A 16,549-nucleotide genomic window follows, 5' to 3' on the forward strand; every position below is an offset into this window, starting at 1 on the left:
CATTTTGTCTTGCAAGACAACCACCTTATATATTAGGTGTCATAACTCGACACTTGCAGACAAAGGATGCAGAATTCATTCCTTGAAGGGAAGGCAGCACCACTGTGGAAGGCTCTGTCAAGAGTCTAAAGTCAGAGGTAAAATGGTTCTGAGTGAGCATGAAGTCCAGAGATGTGTCCGGAATCCAGTGATTTCTCATTCACTCATTTGGTTACTGGTTCACTCGCTCATTCAAAAACATTGATGATGTACTTCTAAATGGCAGGCATTCTTCAAACACAAGGCATTCGGGGTGGAAAATGCCAGGCTTTTAAAGAAAGCCAGAAGCTCCATAACTGATAACGAATGGCAAACATAAGCTAAATGATATCATTCATTCACAGAAAGTCCTATACATCAAGGGAAGAATTAAGGAGAAAAGAGGGCTCATCTTAGAAGGTTTCAGAAGGGGTGTCCAATATGAGCCTCAGGATGGGGAGGCTCTCTTAAGATGCTTTCTCGCATGTCTTCAGCTCTGCCTGGGGCCCCATCTTCCTGGGATTCCTCTTGGAGACATTCTGCCCCACCCCGATGCCTACTTTTCTCTCAAAGCCCCTCCACCTTTCTGAACCTTGGTCTTTCCATCAGGCCAAAGAGTAAACTATTTTATATTTACAGTTTTGGGGACTAGGGGAATGTGAAGGAGAGTATAGGGTTTAAATATAGATCTGGAAATCAGAGAGCTATGGGCTTATTTCCTGAGGGTCATTACCTGCGTGTATGGCTTGGAGCAGGTTAGTTAACTTCTCTGTGGTCTCTTTCCTCCTGTATAAACCAGACTAAAAAATAATACCTCTCCCATAGTTATGGTAAGAATTAAATAGATAAAGCTCTGAGGACAGGGCTTGTGTGGATGAGGATGATGACAGGGCTGGTAGCAGTGCTATGATGATGATGATGATGATGATGAAGAAGAAGAAGAAGATGACGACAATGACGACGAAGACGATGAAGACTAAGAAGGCGAAGAAGACAACGATGAAGATGATGACAACGAAGACAACAAAGAAGTTGAAGAAGAAGAAGATCATGATGAAGGCGGTGGTGGTGGTGGTGATGTTGATGGTCATTGCAACCAGGAAGGAAGGACAGTGTATTCTTCTTATACACCAAGGCAGGAAATGAAAGCCGTCTTACAAAACCTGGTCTGAAAGCTCTCTCACTGGGCTAGAGGTCTCATTGGCATCCAAAGGAACAAGGCTGACATATGAGGGGCATCATCTGGGATCTCCCAATTTGTGGTGTGAATAGCCTAGCTTTTCCTTCAGCTCCTGCTGCTTGCCCCCTTCCAGTTCTCCTCACATACAGAGGGGCCCTGTAGTGAGACACGTAGGGCAAGTAGCCCTAAGGAATAGCGGAAAATCCAAAAGCCTTGGAAAGATAAATAGGCTCATGTGGATAGTGTAAAAGTCCTTTTAATGAACTCACGTCAGGTAAACCTCAGCTGACAGAAACTTGTATAACTGTACCACAACACTCCTACAGATGGATTAAATTAGCTCTCAGATAAACAGGGGGAGGGATGGGCATCAAATCCCTTGTGGATCCCAACCCTGCTGTGTTCTATTACTTGAGCCATTACCAAGGGCCCCTCCGGTACCCCTGGATTTTGCCTGGGGACAGACTCTCAGACCCAGAGATGAAAGCCTGGGTAAGGTCTCCCAGAGAATGAAAACAGGTGATTCTCTCTGCTTCTGGCCCTGAGGCTGGGAAGCAGAGGGCACTAAAGTAAGCCGGAAGAAAGAAAGGAACGCTGGAGCTACTCACATTCCTTCATCTATCTGGTCAACATGTATTTGCTGTGCTCCAGGCCTGGTCCTGGGGAAAGACAGAGATGTCTAAAACCCAGGTCCTCGGTTAATCATTCCCGTACCGTTTATCTCCATGTATCATCACGACAAGCCCCATGATGTGATTTTTCAGGACCCATTTCACAGACGGGAGAACCAAGCCTCAGAGTGGAAATTTACAAAGCAATTTCAAGTTGAATTGCATCCACATCTGACATACCCCCTGCCCAAGGTCTTTCCCACATGTCATCTCATCTAGGTGTATTGGGAAAAGGTAGAAAGGTGCAGGAGGGGACTACATAGTAGACTTCACATGGCAAGACTGGTTGTCAGATCTTCAGCTTAGGATGTTTGTTTAAGACTTTAATTCTGCCTACACTAAACTGGTTTTCTAGACACTATGCTAGGCATGGTAAGGGCTCTTCTGATGTTCTAGAAGAGAGGAAGACAAGTAAAGAAAACACTGCCGATTGATAAAAATCATCTCTATTTTGAGATGTCACCATGGATTTATAACAAAAACATTTATGGGCATCCTCCATGTGCCAGTCGCCATTCTAGTTGTGGATGATCCAAGGGTGAACCACGGATGCTGTGAGGCAGAAAAGAAAGGCACCAACCCAGTCTCAGCCCGATCTTGGAGTCATGTGATTCCTTTTGTTCCAAGCTCACCAAGAAACCTAATTACAGTTGGGCTCCCGTATAGGTCTGCCTTCAGGGAGAAATTGGGCTGGTCAACATGATTTCCCATATTCTGGTCCATAGGACTGTTCATTTCTTCATTAAAATTAATCAGTTGGCACTCATCCAGGAGAGCAAGCCCTGATCATATAGACTTCCATGGCTGGTCCCTGACACTTACCTCTCATTGCAGATCTAAGCATTTGCCTCCAGGTTATTTTCATTTTATTTTTTAAAGAAATCATTGTAATCTTGGCATAAAAAGTAAGACATCTATAGCAGAATAGAGAAAGGAGCTTCTGGGAACATCATATTAGCCCCATTTCTGATGCTATTTACCTTCCTAGCTTTATCTTTCTCTTTTCACCTCCTTTAAAAATTATCCTCGTATTGGATTTTATGTTATGAGCTGCCTTAAATAATTTCCAAAATGAGTGCTCCATTTCAAATCCTGGTTTCTTCACTAAACAGCTATGAGGCCTGGGGAATTTATTCTCCTTATGACCCAAGATTAATGCCCAGCTCACTGCATGGTAACGAGTAATAAATAAGATAATACATAAAGTAATCAGCACCACAAATGAACTCAATATATTTTAGTTGTCATTATCATAGTAGTAATTATTATTATTAAAGGAGGCTATAAATAAATGCATACATGCAAACCTAGAAGCTCTGAAGGGGTTGGGGAAGGCACCACAGGGGAGGTAAGTCTTGAGCAGCAATTTAGAAGATAACTAAAGCTTCTCCAGGAGACAAGATGGGGAAGGGCATTTCAGGGAAGGAGAACCACAAGAACAAAATCACAGGGGTGTGGCAGTGTGGACAATGTCAGGGAATTGGGAGCAGGCCCATATGGCATGGTGGCAGGCGGAGACAGGAAGGGTTCTCCATGTCTCCAAGGGTTCTGAGCCAATCCACTGCTCCCAAACTGTAGTGTGTATCAGAATCATCTGGCAGTCTTGTTTTTAGAATGTGGAGTCCCAGGCCCTGGCCTCAGAGATTTGGATTCATTAGATCCAAGGTGTCTCTGAAGTATCTGCCTTCTTAATGAGCTCCCACAGTGACCCTGGTGAACGTGGTCCTCAGCACATGCTTTGGGAAACCCTGCTCCACACTATTCTCCCATCTTCCTGCTACAGCCATATATCCACTCTGCCTTTCCCCCTGCCTCCCACCTTGTTCCTAACTCCACCCATGGATCAAACATCAGCCAAGAATTTCCTGAAGGGCCTTTCTGATCACGTCTTCATCCCCCAATTCTGCTTTTCTTAAGTCCTTATTCCTGCCAGGAAGATACAGAATCGTGATGCCTACAGCAAACACAAATACTGCTGTAATCTTATGGCTCCTGTTATTGCAAGTACCTGGGCAAATTATCATGTAAATGCCAGAGTGAAGGCAGGAATTGGAAGATCCAAGAAGAGGTGCGGTGATTGAATGTGGTGCCAACGAGACAGCTTCCTCCCAGCCCCAAACCAATCTGACTGCTCTCTCCCTCTCTCTGCAGAGAGTAGTCTGCACGGCTGGTCTCAAATGGTATCCTCACCCTGCTCTGATTCACTGCGTCAAAGGCTGTGAGGTGAGTCCCTAGAAGTGATCCTACTGTTGTTAACATTATTATTATTGTTCTTATCTTAATTATGGCTGCCATTTGCTTTATTTACAGAATGCTATAAATATCCCTTTAATAGACTTCTTGGACAGGAATGAGCAACCCCATTTTATAGATGGGGAAATTGAGGCACAGAGATATCAACAAACATACTCAAAAATACATTTCATGGATAACAGAATTAGGATTCCAAGCCGGGTGTTCCTGTGCCCTAAGCTTGTGTTCAACATAATGTTGCATCTGTGAGGGAGGGAGGCCATATTGATTTTGCATCTATAACATGCCAGGCATTTGACCAAAATTATGTTTAATGTTTACAGAATCACAGGAGGCATTTTTTCTTCCTTTCCAATTCCTACTTTACTGCTGACCATTACTTGCAGGTCACTTCCTTTTGCCACACATTTGTCATTCACTCGTTCTTCAACCCCAGAAGTAATGTGGATACCTTAGACTCTACCATAGAGCTGAAAGTGAAGATCCTCTCTGACTTCACAGTTGAACCATTCCCTGGAACTTGGCTTTATGGAGATCTGTCTCTGTGTTTCAGTGACAAGCCTAGAGAGGCAAAGGGGCAGGGTACTTAGGATGCCATCTGTATTCTCAAGGGGTTATACTGCCTGTGGAACTAGGAAATATTTCTGTGCTTCCCAAGTCCCTTGTGGGTCTTCTCAGCTGGCAATGAAAAGAATCCCCAAATCCCATCTAGGTGGATGCACAAATATTTGTGCCCCGTCCCCTCAAGAGCCTACTCAGGAAAATGCAGGTGAAAGAGACTAGATTGTGCTCCAGAAAACTTTGTATTTGATGAAATTCTTAGAATGTCAGAGTCAGAAATGCTCTTCTAGATGATCTAAACCTGACTTTTTAAAGGTGTAGCCAGATCTAAAATTTGATGGAATGCCCAAACAGGAAGGATTCTTAGTGTGATCTAACCCTACTTGATGGTTATATGGAGTGGAAAATGAGGATCAGAGAGGAGATGGACTGGCCCAAGGTTGCACAGTATAAAAGCCACCGAGCCAAAGCATGAACCCAGGTCTCCTGACTCCAGGCCGGTGCTCTTTTCTCCTCCACGAGGCCACCTCCCACCCATGAAGCACCCCTGACAAGACAGTCCCTGGGTAACACTGTTCTCTCCATGTATTGGCTGGGGGCTCCCTGCAGCATATTCTCAGGACACTCGACACTCTAGTCTTTAAGAGCCCCCCCATTCTCCTAAGGCTCAGCCAGGAATGGCAAAACCAAGGCCAAGGCCCTGTGGCTGGTGCTTCCTTCCATCTCTGGATCAGTCCAGTGCTTGGAGAAAAGGAAGCTTGGATTACCTGGGCCCTCGTTCTGCTGAGTCGGCGGTCGGGGCAGCCAGTGTGACAGCAGAATTCGATCCCTCCTTTGACTCAGCACCAGGGCCTAGGAGACCCTCACCTGTCAGGCTCTGAGCCCTGCCAACGATGCTTATCGCCTTTGCCCTTGCAGGTGATCTCCTTTCCTCCTTAGCTTAGAGCTAATAGTTTGCCTCATGCCTGGGGCTGAAAAGAATGCCTGGAAGAGATACAAATGCTGGGTCCAGGGAGGAGCCAACAACCTGGAATGTCTGGAGGTAGCAACGATTGAGGAAAGGTTTTGGGACTCCTGAGCCCTCTACCCTAAGCCATGTCTGAAGTGGTCCCTTCACTGTCTCGTGCATCAGAGCTTCACTGATGCCTCTTATGTGCCCAGCACTACCCTAGGTTCTGGGAACACAGTGACCTTAATCAAGTGAAAACAGTAACTATGCTCTTCCTGAGTCCAGATGTGTGGTGTCTTCTTGCCCCTTGTCCATCCATGCATCCACGTATCCATCCATGAAGAACTGAACCATTTTACTGAATAAACATTGAAGGAACAAATGTTTGGTGAAGTTTTGCTCAAATCGCCACATGTTTTGTGAGGAAGTCTAGGATACAAAAATGGATGACACACAGTCCTGTCCATCAGGAACTCACAGTTAGTGAAGGAGATAGACAATTAAAGAAAGAATTCTAAAATATGTACCAAGAGCTGTAACCAGACCAAGTACAAGAAGCTATGGAAGCCCAGGACATCCTGAGGGTATCAGAGAAGGCATCTCGGAGGGGTGAGGTTGGAGCTAGATCTCGAAGGCTGAACTGCTTGCCTGAATACATTAGTAGTAGTAGCAGCCCTGAGAAATACCAGGGCTGGGAAAAATCTCTTAAGTGCCGGGGCTTTTCACATGTTATTCGCTCTCTCTAGACATTCTCCCTTCTCCACCTTCTCCTAATTAACCCCTCGCTCATCTTTCTGATCTCCACTGAAAGGTCATTTCCTAAGGGACACCTTCACAGAGCTCCCTGATGAGGTCTAGTCCTCTTACTCTTTTTTTTTTTTTAAAGATTTTATTTATTTATTTGAGACAGAGAGAATGAGAGAGAGAGCACATGAGAGGGGGGAGGGTCAGAGGGAGAAGCAGGCTCCCCGCCGAGCAGGGAGCCCGATGCGGGACTCGATCCAGGGACTCCAGGATCATGACCTGAGCCGAAGGCGGTCGCTTAAGCAACTGAGCCACCCAGGCGCCCTAGTCCTCTTACTCTTTAACAGCCTCGTGGTACCTGTCCTCCGTTGCTCTTATCAGAGTTGAAATTGGCCAATTAGATGTGTGATTATTGGATTAAAGTCTGCCTCCTCACTGAAGCGTAAGTTCTGGAGGAGTAGGAGCTTCATCTGTATGACTCACTGTTATAGCTTTGTCTTTAGTGCAATGTGTAACATATAGTAGGCATTCAGTAAATATGGTTAAGTACAGGGTGCATGGATAGAGGGGTGGATGGAGGCATGGATGTGGCTGCAGGGTAGCTGGTGATGAGACTGCAGATTTTTTTTCAGGGGCCAAAAAAAGTTTCATTTATTTTTTTCTCTTTTTCCTCTTCTTTCCCCACTACTCCTTTTACCAAGCCAGTTCTTTCATCCTAAGGGACATTGGTTTCCTTCCTTACTCTGTTTTATATGATATAAGAAAGATCATAAAGAACAGATCCCACAGGCAGATCTCCTCAGGCACAGAGCAAAACCAAGGGCTTATCCTTTGTTTGTTGTTTGAGCCTGTCTGCTTGGATATGAACGTAATAGTGTGTTTATTACAGCAAGTACCTGTCAGAGTCACACTTGTGTTCATAGCCATGCACATTTACACATGGACACCTGAGCACAGCTCTTGCCTGTTCTTGGTTCTGTCTTGCTAAGATTTTTTTTTAGACCCTAATAGGATAGTGATGAAATGGGATCTGGCATCATGAATTGGGAGCACAGAGCCTCGACGAATTTAGAGCAGAGATGCAAAGACCAGGGATGCCACATGGGAGGGACTCCTTGTGAGCTTGGTTCTCCCTGTAACAGGATGGGAAGGAAAGACCATTGGATCATAGGGGTTGTGCTGAGATGCAGTGGTCTTAGGCAACTGATGATATCTTTCCCATTGGTGAGTCACTGAGCATTAGAGCCCAATGTGAACTTTAATAAGAGAGGTCTTACTTTCAACTGCCTTCTGTATTAAAGGGTCACACAGTATTGCTTTTGGTGTGTGGAGGGGTACGCATATTGCTTTGAGAAACCAGGGGACTAATCCTGCCTCTTTATTTCACAATTGGGAGTCTTGAGGCCCAGAAAAGATAAGCCACTTAACCAAAATCACCAAGTAACCTCTCCAGTTGGCTGAGGTTTGTTAGACTAGAACCCAGGTTTTCTAAACCCCTCACAACTGCCTTTCCAGTATGCCAGTATAATATATGCAATTTCAAAAACATCACTAAAAGCCAAAGTTGTACCCAGTATTAAACTAGGTGACAGGGAGACAAAGATTGAGCTGGATATCGCCCGTGTGTTCAGTGAGCTCACAGTCTTACACCAGCTGCAGGTTCATAAACAGACATTAGAAAAAAAACAGTGTGCTTAGTCCTTGGATGGGGACAAAAAAGTTTTAGGGGGTTTGCAGACACTCCTGACTTCCCCATAAGATTACTCTGGATTCAGATCAGTAATGACTTAACTCTGCATCTTTTCCTCATCTTTGGGGCACCACAGAGTTGGAGGAACACGGGGAAGAAAAGCAACACATCGGTATGTGCTAGATACAGACTAGAATGGCAAAGAAAAAACAGGACGTCAACTTAGATTTAAATCACTGCTCTGGCCCTGCCAGGCTGATATTGGCTGAGTCCCTTTCTTGCTCTGAGCCTCAGAATCTTCATCTGAAAAGTGGGAATAGCAGTGCTCACCTCACATGTTGTTTGGAGAACAAAAAAGATGACAAACACATAAAGCATGTGACATCAAGGACATCTGTACTCCAATGCTAGAGGAGAGGGATCCCACAGACCATTGTGCCGAATTCCTATGAATTCTTAACATTTGATCTTGACAGTTCTTGGGCAGATTACATTCAGCTTATATTGTATTATAAATTATGTTTTTAACTACCTACTACTGGAAAAAGTAGGGGAAGGGTGCTCAAATTTTCTCATCATTTCCTCAAGTAAAATGAGTCCTACTTTAGAGAGATGTAAGTGATCTATCCTGTGGCTTTGCATACCCCAGCCTAGAAGCCTGTCTACCAGCAGAACCATAGTTGAGTTGGGGAAAACTTGGCTAGATAAGTCTTTACAAATGGTAGAAGTGATAACTTGTCCAAGGGGGTGTTGGCATCTGAGACCAGGTAGGCTGTCTACAGGGTTTTTAAAAGGATATGAGATAGCTGAACAATGGCAGGGCCATGCCCCACCCACTCCTGGATGCTAACAGGCCACCTTCCTTTTGCCTTTCTGTCCACTTGCAGCCCTTCATGGGAGACAATTACTGTGATGCCATCAACAACCGAGCCTTCTGCAACTACGATGGTGGGGACTGCTGTGCCTCTACAGTGAAGACCAAGAAGGTAGGCCCCCCTGGGCAGCCGCCGCCTGCAGGTCTCTCCAGCTTCCTAGCCAGGAGCACCCTGCATGCTGGACAACTCTGCCCATAAGCTATGCTATATTGTATTGCATTTTTTATTCTTTGAGGCAGTAGTTGAGCTAATATTATGGGCTGGGCCCTGAGCTGGGTGGGCAGGCTCGTGAATGATCTTTGCAGACTTGGTTCCTAAAGCTTGGAGCCAGGTATGGAAGCAGACAAATACAAGTGTAATCAATACTTTCAGAAGGAGAGGATAGAGCACAGTGAGGGCCCAGGCCAGAGGTTGGAGAAAGGCTCTACCGAGGGATCAGCATTGACCCTGAAGCTTAAGGGATAAGGAGAAGGAGTGGGGAGGTGTCCAGGAAAAGAGTTTCTGGGGCAAGAGACTAGCTTGTAAAATCCTAGAGGGAACTTGCATTTTTAGGGAGTATGTCTAAAATCTAGGGGCAGAGAGAAGATGGGACATTCTTACCAAGGTAAGTCATAGCCTTTGATTATTTTATAATTTCTTTGGTTTTTCACACTTGTAAAATTAGGGGGAGTGGTCTTGGTTGTGATTTTCTTCCTTTGCATATTAGGGTGCAACAGGAATGATTCCAGTGTCTTGAATAAAATTGGAACATTTGACTGTGATGCATACCCACCACTCACAAAAGAGTGGCCACCCCACTTTCTTCCTGATGAGAGTTGGGACCCCAGCCGAGAGCTAGGGGAGAGGTGGTCAGACTGGGCAACCTGGGTTGAGGAGTGCTCTGGTCATGAATGAGTTGATGGGGAGCTATTTCTGGTTTTGTACTCATCTACAATCTGAGCCAAAAAATCATTGGAGCTAATCTCTTTCTCTCTAAAGAAGGGGGAACGGTGTTCCTGAGACAGGTCGTAGTCAGTCTTGGAACTGCTATCAGTGATTATCTGGTCTAAACTTCTCATTTCCTAATGGGGGCACTGAGGCCCATACAGGAGAAATGATTTGGCCACGGTGGCAGAGTGAGTGAGAGAAAGAGAGCAAGGCATCTGGCTTGCTACCTAAGTACCTTTATATCGCATCATCCTTAAAAGAATTAGTTCCTTTAAGAAAGATGCTTTGACCCTAGAATGTGGGGATGAACAGGGCAAGACCCAAAAGAACACACTCAAACTGCATCTTTGGATAGATGACCAGGGCTGCTGAGGTTCTCTGGGGTCAGCCAGTCTTGTATGGGCAACACTTCAGCATGCCCACCCCCTCCTTTTTTTTTTTTTTTTAAACACTGGAGGTCAATACTTTCTGCTTAAATACAGTAGAATAAAATTCATTTCCTACTAATGACTTTTATTTTTCTCCCAATATGAAATAATACATATTCTACTTTTTGGAAAATCCAGAAAGCAGAAGAGAACAACAGAATCATTGCTCATCTTACAACCCGGAAATAGCCATTGCTTTTCCTTCTGCCATATTTTACTGGGTTTAAGTGTGTGGTATTTGTACCTGTGTATATCTCACTGACATTCTAGTGTGGGATCCTGTTTTGTTCTGTTTTGACTTAGCCCAGGAAACCTGATACATAAGAATGATCTGATATTATTATAAACTTTCCAGCTGCAGTTTTTGCTCTATTATTATTTATTAGAGGGTTGTGATGTATCATAGTTTATGATACAGGCTGTTCACCTCAGGCTGTTCTTTTTAACTCTTGGGTTACTTCAGTTTCTCACAATGATAAATAATGAGGCTTGTGAATATCTTTGCAGATAAATATTTCTCCAGTTCTGTTCTTTGACAATTGCCTTTTAGAGCTGACATGACTAGGATAAAAGGTGTGAGCATTTATAAGGCTCTTGACGCCTGGTGCCAAGTGAATACAGCATACAATAGTGTCGATTTGACTTGGTGGAGTCCACCATTTTCGAAAGTGAATGGACAATGAAGTTTGTGTTTTAAATAGAAGTTTGGGTAGAATTATGACACAGTATTCATGTGACACCATCAGTGTAAGAGCAGATCTGATTAGAAGAATTTTCCTACCAACTAGAATTTATATATAAAAACATAAAAAAAAAAACCTAATTTATTTTTATTGGGAGACTTCCTTAAATGGATTGCTGTTTCTACAGAGTGCATGGTAGGAACATGAAGTCATGAGACTGAGGTTCAGGTGCAGATTCCAAATGATTACAGTCACTTGAAAAAATATACATGTACACCAAATGGCCATTTTGACACTCTGTTCATACTGGGTTCAGTTGCAACAATTTCAGATGTCAGGACCCTTAGGTGTTGCCTCTTTAGTAAGGGACCCAGAGTAAGTTCTTTGCTAGTTCTGAATATGCTTCCTAGTCTTTTTTTTTTTCCTTTCCTTTTCTACCCACATTATATATGTAATTTTGGCTTTCTGGGTTAAGAGATCCCCTTCCACTTTAAATTGGAGATCCTTCTTATTGGCTGAGGCTGCAGAATGCAGATGGCCAAGCTTCCTTCATTGAGTGAGATGCATGTTCCTTGAGCATCTGGGAGGGCTCAGCACTGTACCGAGCTGTGTGCCCTGGGCAGAGTCTGGACAGACTGGCCCCTGCCCTTGCGAAGCTCGAGGCCCGTTAGGGGAGCCAGGCATCCAACCAGACACTGTAGTGCCTTTGTCAAAGGGCAGCAAAGGAAAGGAGCAGGATCTTATGGAGATCAGTGTGAAGATCAGGGAAGGCTTCCCTGAGGAAGCAATGTCTACACTGAGACCCGAAGAGTGAGTAGCTTTCCTGGAGAAGGTGAGTGGTGGTTGAAGACAGGATGGAGAGGCCTGGAAGCACTATGTGGGAAGTGTGGATGGCAGAGCCTGCTGCCTTCTCTTCTGGTGCAGATGGCTTTGCCAACTGAGGCAGTTGCCATAGTTGTTCCTTATTCACAGTATTTGGTGTTTTCTTCGGATTTGAGGTTCCTGGGAGTCTGACTTCTGGAGGAGAAAGGGATCTCAAATTAAACTCGTACTTCCTACCATTCAAATCCCCCAGTTTAACTGGTAAATAACCTCCAGCTTCTCAAATGCTTTAACACTCTCTTGTACACGCCCAGCTCCACTTCCTGCCGTAGACTGGTTTATCGAGACAGCAGGTGGAGAAATAAAGAATGAAAAAGGCACCCCTACGTGAACTGCCACAACTGTCAGACATCCTGCCAGACGCGTGTCCTCCATCACCTTCTTGAATCCCCGTGGCAACTCTGACAGGTCTCTGTTAGCCCAGCTGCCCAGGCGAGCCAGTTTGGGCTCAGAGCACTTGCAGGACGTGCTTGAGTTCACTTGGCCACTAGTGGCGAGGCCCAGATTCAAGCCCAGGCCTGCCTGACGCATGAGCCCAGCTCTTTCTTGTGCGTGGGGCCGACTCCTCAGTGTGCCTGGGCCTAACCCTCGCAGTTCTGGCTGGAGACAATTCACCGTGAACCCCGACTGCCAGGGAACCTTGGATGGGGGGCCCCTCCCTTGGCCAAGATGAAAGCGGCTTTTCCCAGCAGCAAAGACAGGGTGGGGAATGGTTGAGGCTCCCAGCCTTGCCAGCCATCCCTGACATCCCAGACAGCAGTTTCCTCTGAGTGGAAAAAAAGTCCTGCTTTCTATCTCCAGCTTCCCCAGCAGGAAGCCTCTTACGGCAGGAGAGGGGCCAGAGGCTGCCTTCCGCCCTCTCACTCCCTGCTCCGTGCTGCTGGTCCTGGTCAGTTCCTAGCTGAACTCTTGGCCCCAGGCACCCATCATGGGGCGTTCCCTGCCTACAAGCACACAGCCTGGCACTCAGAAACTCACAGGTAGGGCAGATTTGCTTCATGCACCTTCCACAGCGACAGTAATGTCATTAATGGAGCACATACTATGTGTCTGGTCATGGTTTGGAGTCTCTGTACCTCTTGTCTCACTTTGAGACGGCAGGAAAAACCGGACCAGGTAGACACAGTGGAGGCTCAGAGAGGTGAACTCCCTTGTAAGAGGTGACAGAGATGAGTGTAGGCGTTAGGATTTCCTGGCTCTGAACAATAGTCACTACTATTTATGGAGGGCTTACGATGTGCCCTGCATAGTGGTAACTGCTTTTGCAAGTGCCATCTCTTTTCATCACTCCGTCACCCTATTGTAGGTGCTGTCTTGTTAGCCTCATTTTATAGACAAGGCAGCTGAGGCTGAGAACGGCTGAGGTCCCACGGCCAGCAAGTGGTAGAGCTGAGAGGGAAACCTTGTGAGCCTGAGTCACGAGGAAGTTGCCTCTAACCCCTATTCTGAACATCTAGTTGTAATGAGCTTGCATCTTGCCTAGGCATTTTACCCTTCCCCTGGTGGGTGGTCTTCTTCCTTCCTAGTGCGCCTGGACAGGAGTGCCAGGATGAACTCAAGGCCAAGGGTAAGCACACAGCATCTTCTCCCAGATGTCCTTCTAGTGAACTCTCTAACTTAACCTCTTCCCAGTCTCCGGGGCTCAGGCCTCCTGGTCACTTGGCCCAGAATGATGTCTGTCTGCTCCCTTCATCCTTCCTCCCCTTGTTGGTCTGCCCAGACGCCAGCTGTTCCCCACATCTGCCTTGTGGGGTGACCTGGGCCCGGCTGACAGACAAAAGCAAGTGCAGGAAACCCAGTCTGACAGCAGTGACCGTTTTCCCATCCAGACACCTGTCTGCAGTGCGAGGCAGACAGGAAGGGGTGGGACTCAGCTTCTTAGCATGTCAGTTTATTATTTTCCTGTTGGAGCCTTGAGGAGTCTCGAATACAGAGATTTCCAGAATGGTTGCTTCAATAATTTACCCTCATAACAAAAAAATTTCATTTATAATTGGAATCATCCTAAGGAAGCATGTGTTGGAGGTTTAAGGGAAGAAGGGGAAACAGCCTTATTCAACATAGCAAGGTTTTGTAAGGCATGGTGGCCTGAAACACTACTTATGGTCATGGTTTAGACAGCTGCTAAGAGACTGATTCTGGAGGATGTCTGGGAAGTTGGGGTATAGTCCCAGTTCTGTGACTTACTTTTGTGACCCTGGGCAGGCCAGGCTCACCTTTGGTTTTTATCTCTTGACATTTGGATGATATTCATGTCTAAGGATTCTCCATCTGGCTTCCTGAGGGAATTGGCCATTGGTGAGAACCTGCAGGCTTTTTGGGGCAGAGACCAGTAAAGATTAGGAAGAAATTAATCCCAGAAACATCTCAGCACAGGATTGCATGCCCAACTGATGACATTAAGTGTAGGGTTGTAATATTTATTTGCTAAATCTAAGTGAAAACGTGGTTTTGTAGGGAAGGACATTATACCCAAACATAGCCCATTGGTCTAAGGAGTCTAGTCATTCTAAAAATCCTTAGATGGACAGCAGCCTTCTATGCTGCTGGGTGGTCCATGCTAAAGGGTTGGGTATTAGGCTGCAGAGTTGGTGATGTCCATCAATGGCTCTTAAATCTCAAATTAGCAAACAGAATGGTCTTCCTAAAACAAGTCTTGTGGTATCACACCTCTATGCAAAGTCCTTCAAGTGTCTCCCCATTTTACTTAGAGTAAAAACCAGGCCTCCCAATGACCTATAAGGCCCTATGTGCCTTACTTCTCCATTACTTCTCTGACCTTACCCCCTACTATCAGTACCTTCCCTCACTTAACTCCAGCCGTCCAGCCAGGTGTCCTCCTACCTTACAGACTTTGTCACTGGCTCCTCCCTTAGCCGAGAACATTCTTCTCTATTCATCCACATGATTCACTTCCCCTCACCTCCTCCAAGTCTTTGCCCAAGTGTCAGGTTCTCAATGAGCTCCATCCTGACCACCCACCTTACATTACCCCTGGCACTCACGCACCCATTTGCTTTGGATTCCACTTTTCTTTCTTTCATAACCCTGATCACCTTGGCACTATAAAATATATTTATTATCTCATAATTCTTAGCCCCTTGCTGATCAAATGAAAATTTCGTGAGGTCAAGAATGTGCATCTGTTTGTTCAGTGATGTATCAATAGTTCCAATGTACCCCACTGTTGAGCACCTGCTATGGGACAGATACTGTTCTAGGCCATGAGCAAGATGGACCTGGTCCCAACCATGCTGAGTTCATGTCTTGTGGACTAGTGGCCACATATTTAGAGTATATTAAGTGCTAACAGAGACAGAGCCAGTGAGGAGAGTCAACAAAGCTTCCTGGAGAAGGAAACACCAAAGGTGAGACATGAAAGGCATAGTAGGTCTTAGCTAGGTAAAAGGAGTAGGGGGGTGGAGGACCAGAGATTAGGATGCGAGAGAAAAGAGTGTTTCTGGCAGAGGGCACAGTCTGTGCAAAGGTCCAGACATAAGGAAGCATATTAAGGAAACCACAATTCCCTAAGTGTGGCTAGAGCACAGAATGAGAGGGGATGTAAGTAGTAAGAGGTAAGAAAATGAGCCTTGAGCAGACTTTTTAAACCAAGCCAGGGAATCTGAACCTTATCCACACAGCGTAGGAGTGTTCAATGATTCTAATCACTGAACTAGTCTAGAGGATCCTAGAAGGCTTCCTGGAAGAGGGGCTAGACATGTTTAGCTTGGAAGATTAATAAAAGACAACAGGAAGATGACTAAACAGACTACACTAATTCCTCCTTGTCCCAAAAATCACTGGCTTCTGGAGTGTTATAATTTTTCTCTATTTGAGGTGTAGCTTTGACTTTTTCATGTGGCTGAATTAGACACTCATTTTAGTTTGATCCTACAAAGGGATCAGACCCTTCTATCCCCCCAAATTATCATCCTCATAACCATTGTCAACATCATCATGACCACCATCAACACCAACATCACTGATCTCACTGTCACCCTCATCATCCACCACCATTTACTGAGCATATATTATATGCCATGTACCATGCTAAGTGCTATACATGAATTTTATACTTTACCTAAAATACTTTCAATGAGCAGGACTGGTATTACTTCCATCTTACAAACAGAGAAACTGAAAGGAAAGTAACTTGCCTAACGGCATACACTAAGTCACCAACAGGGCAAGAAATCAAACCCAAATCTCATTCCCTTTTCTCCACCTTACCCTCCACATGAGCACTGTTTCCACATTTAAACAAGCCTCTGTATTCATGGACTCCTCCATGCCCTGTGCCAGGCATGTATCTACCCTACCTCCAAGGAGCTCACAGGGAGTCCTTGTACTTGACATCACACCTTGGTCTACTGGATCTCATTAAATCTTTCCATCAACACGATGAAGTCCTTGGGACTCAGAGTGGTTAAGTGACTTGCCCAAGCTCCCACAATGGGCGGGTGGACAGTTAAGGCTTTCTGATGTTTGGCATAGGATGCATCTTGCTCCCCACACTGCACGCTCTGCTTGTGACCTCCCTGTTGAATCTGAGTCAGAATCCCGCCCCTGCCTGTCTCCCAGCGTCAGAGGACCTGCAGCCAGGGCCTTGTGGTGCATTTGCCTGGGCTGCATTCCTGAGCAGCTCTCTCACACACACACACACAGATGGAGGTGTTATCCTGGGCAAC

At 45.5% G+C, this 16,549-nt stretch overlaps 1 protein-coding gene across 1 annotated transcript in view; it reads left to right on the top strand.

The window, feature by feature from the left end:
• PAPPA (pappalysin 1) overlaps positions 1–16,549 on the top strand; it is a 237,419-nt gene that overhangs the window by 212,197 nt on the left and 8,673 nt on the right. Inside the window, exons 20-21 of the mRNA XM_045883010.3 lie at positions 4,021–4,092; positions 8,954–9,052. Of these exons, the coding sequence (XP_045738966.1) occupies positions 4,021–4,092; positions 8,954–9,052 (171 nt within the window). The remainder of the gene's footprint in view (positions 1–4,020; positions 4,093–8,953; positions 9,053–16,549) is intronic.

The sequence above is a fragment of the Mirounga angustirostris genome, unplaced genomic scaffold, assembly GCF_029215605.1.
Source record: "Mirounga angustirostris isolate CCGP_5_RB_7025 unplaced genomic scaffold, mMirAng1.0.hap1 SCAF_15, whole genome shotgun sequence".
Lineage (NCBI taxonomy): Eukaryota > Metazoa > Chordata > Mammalia > Carnivora > Phocidae > Mirounga > Mirounga angustirostris.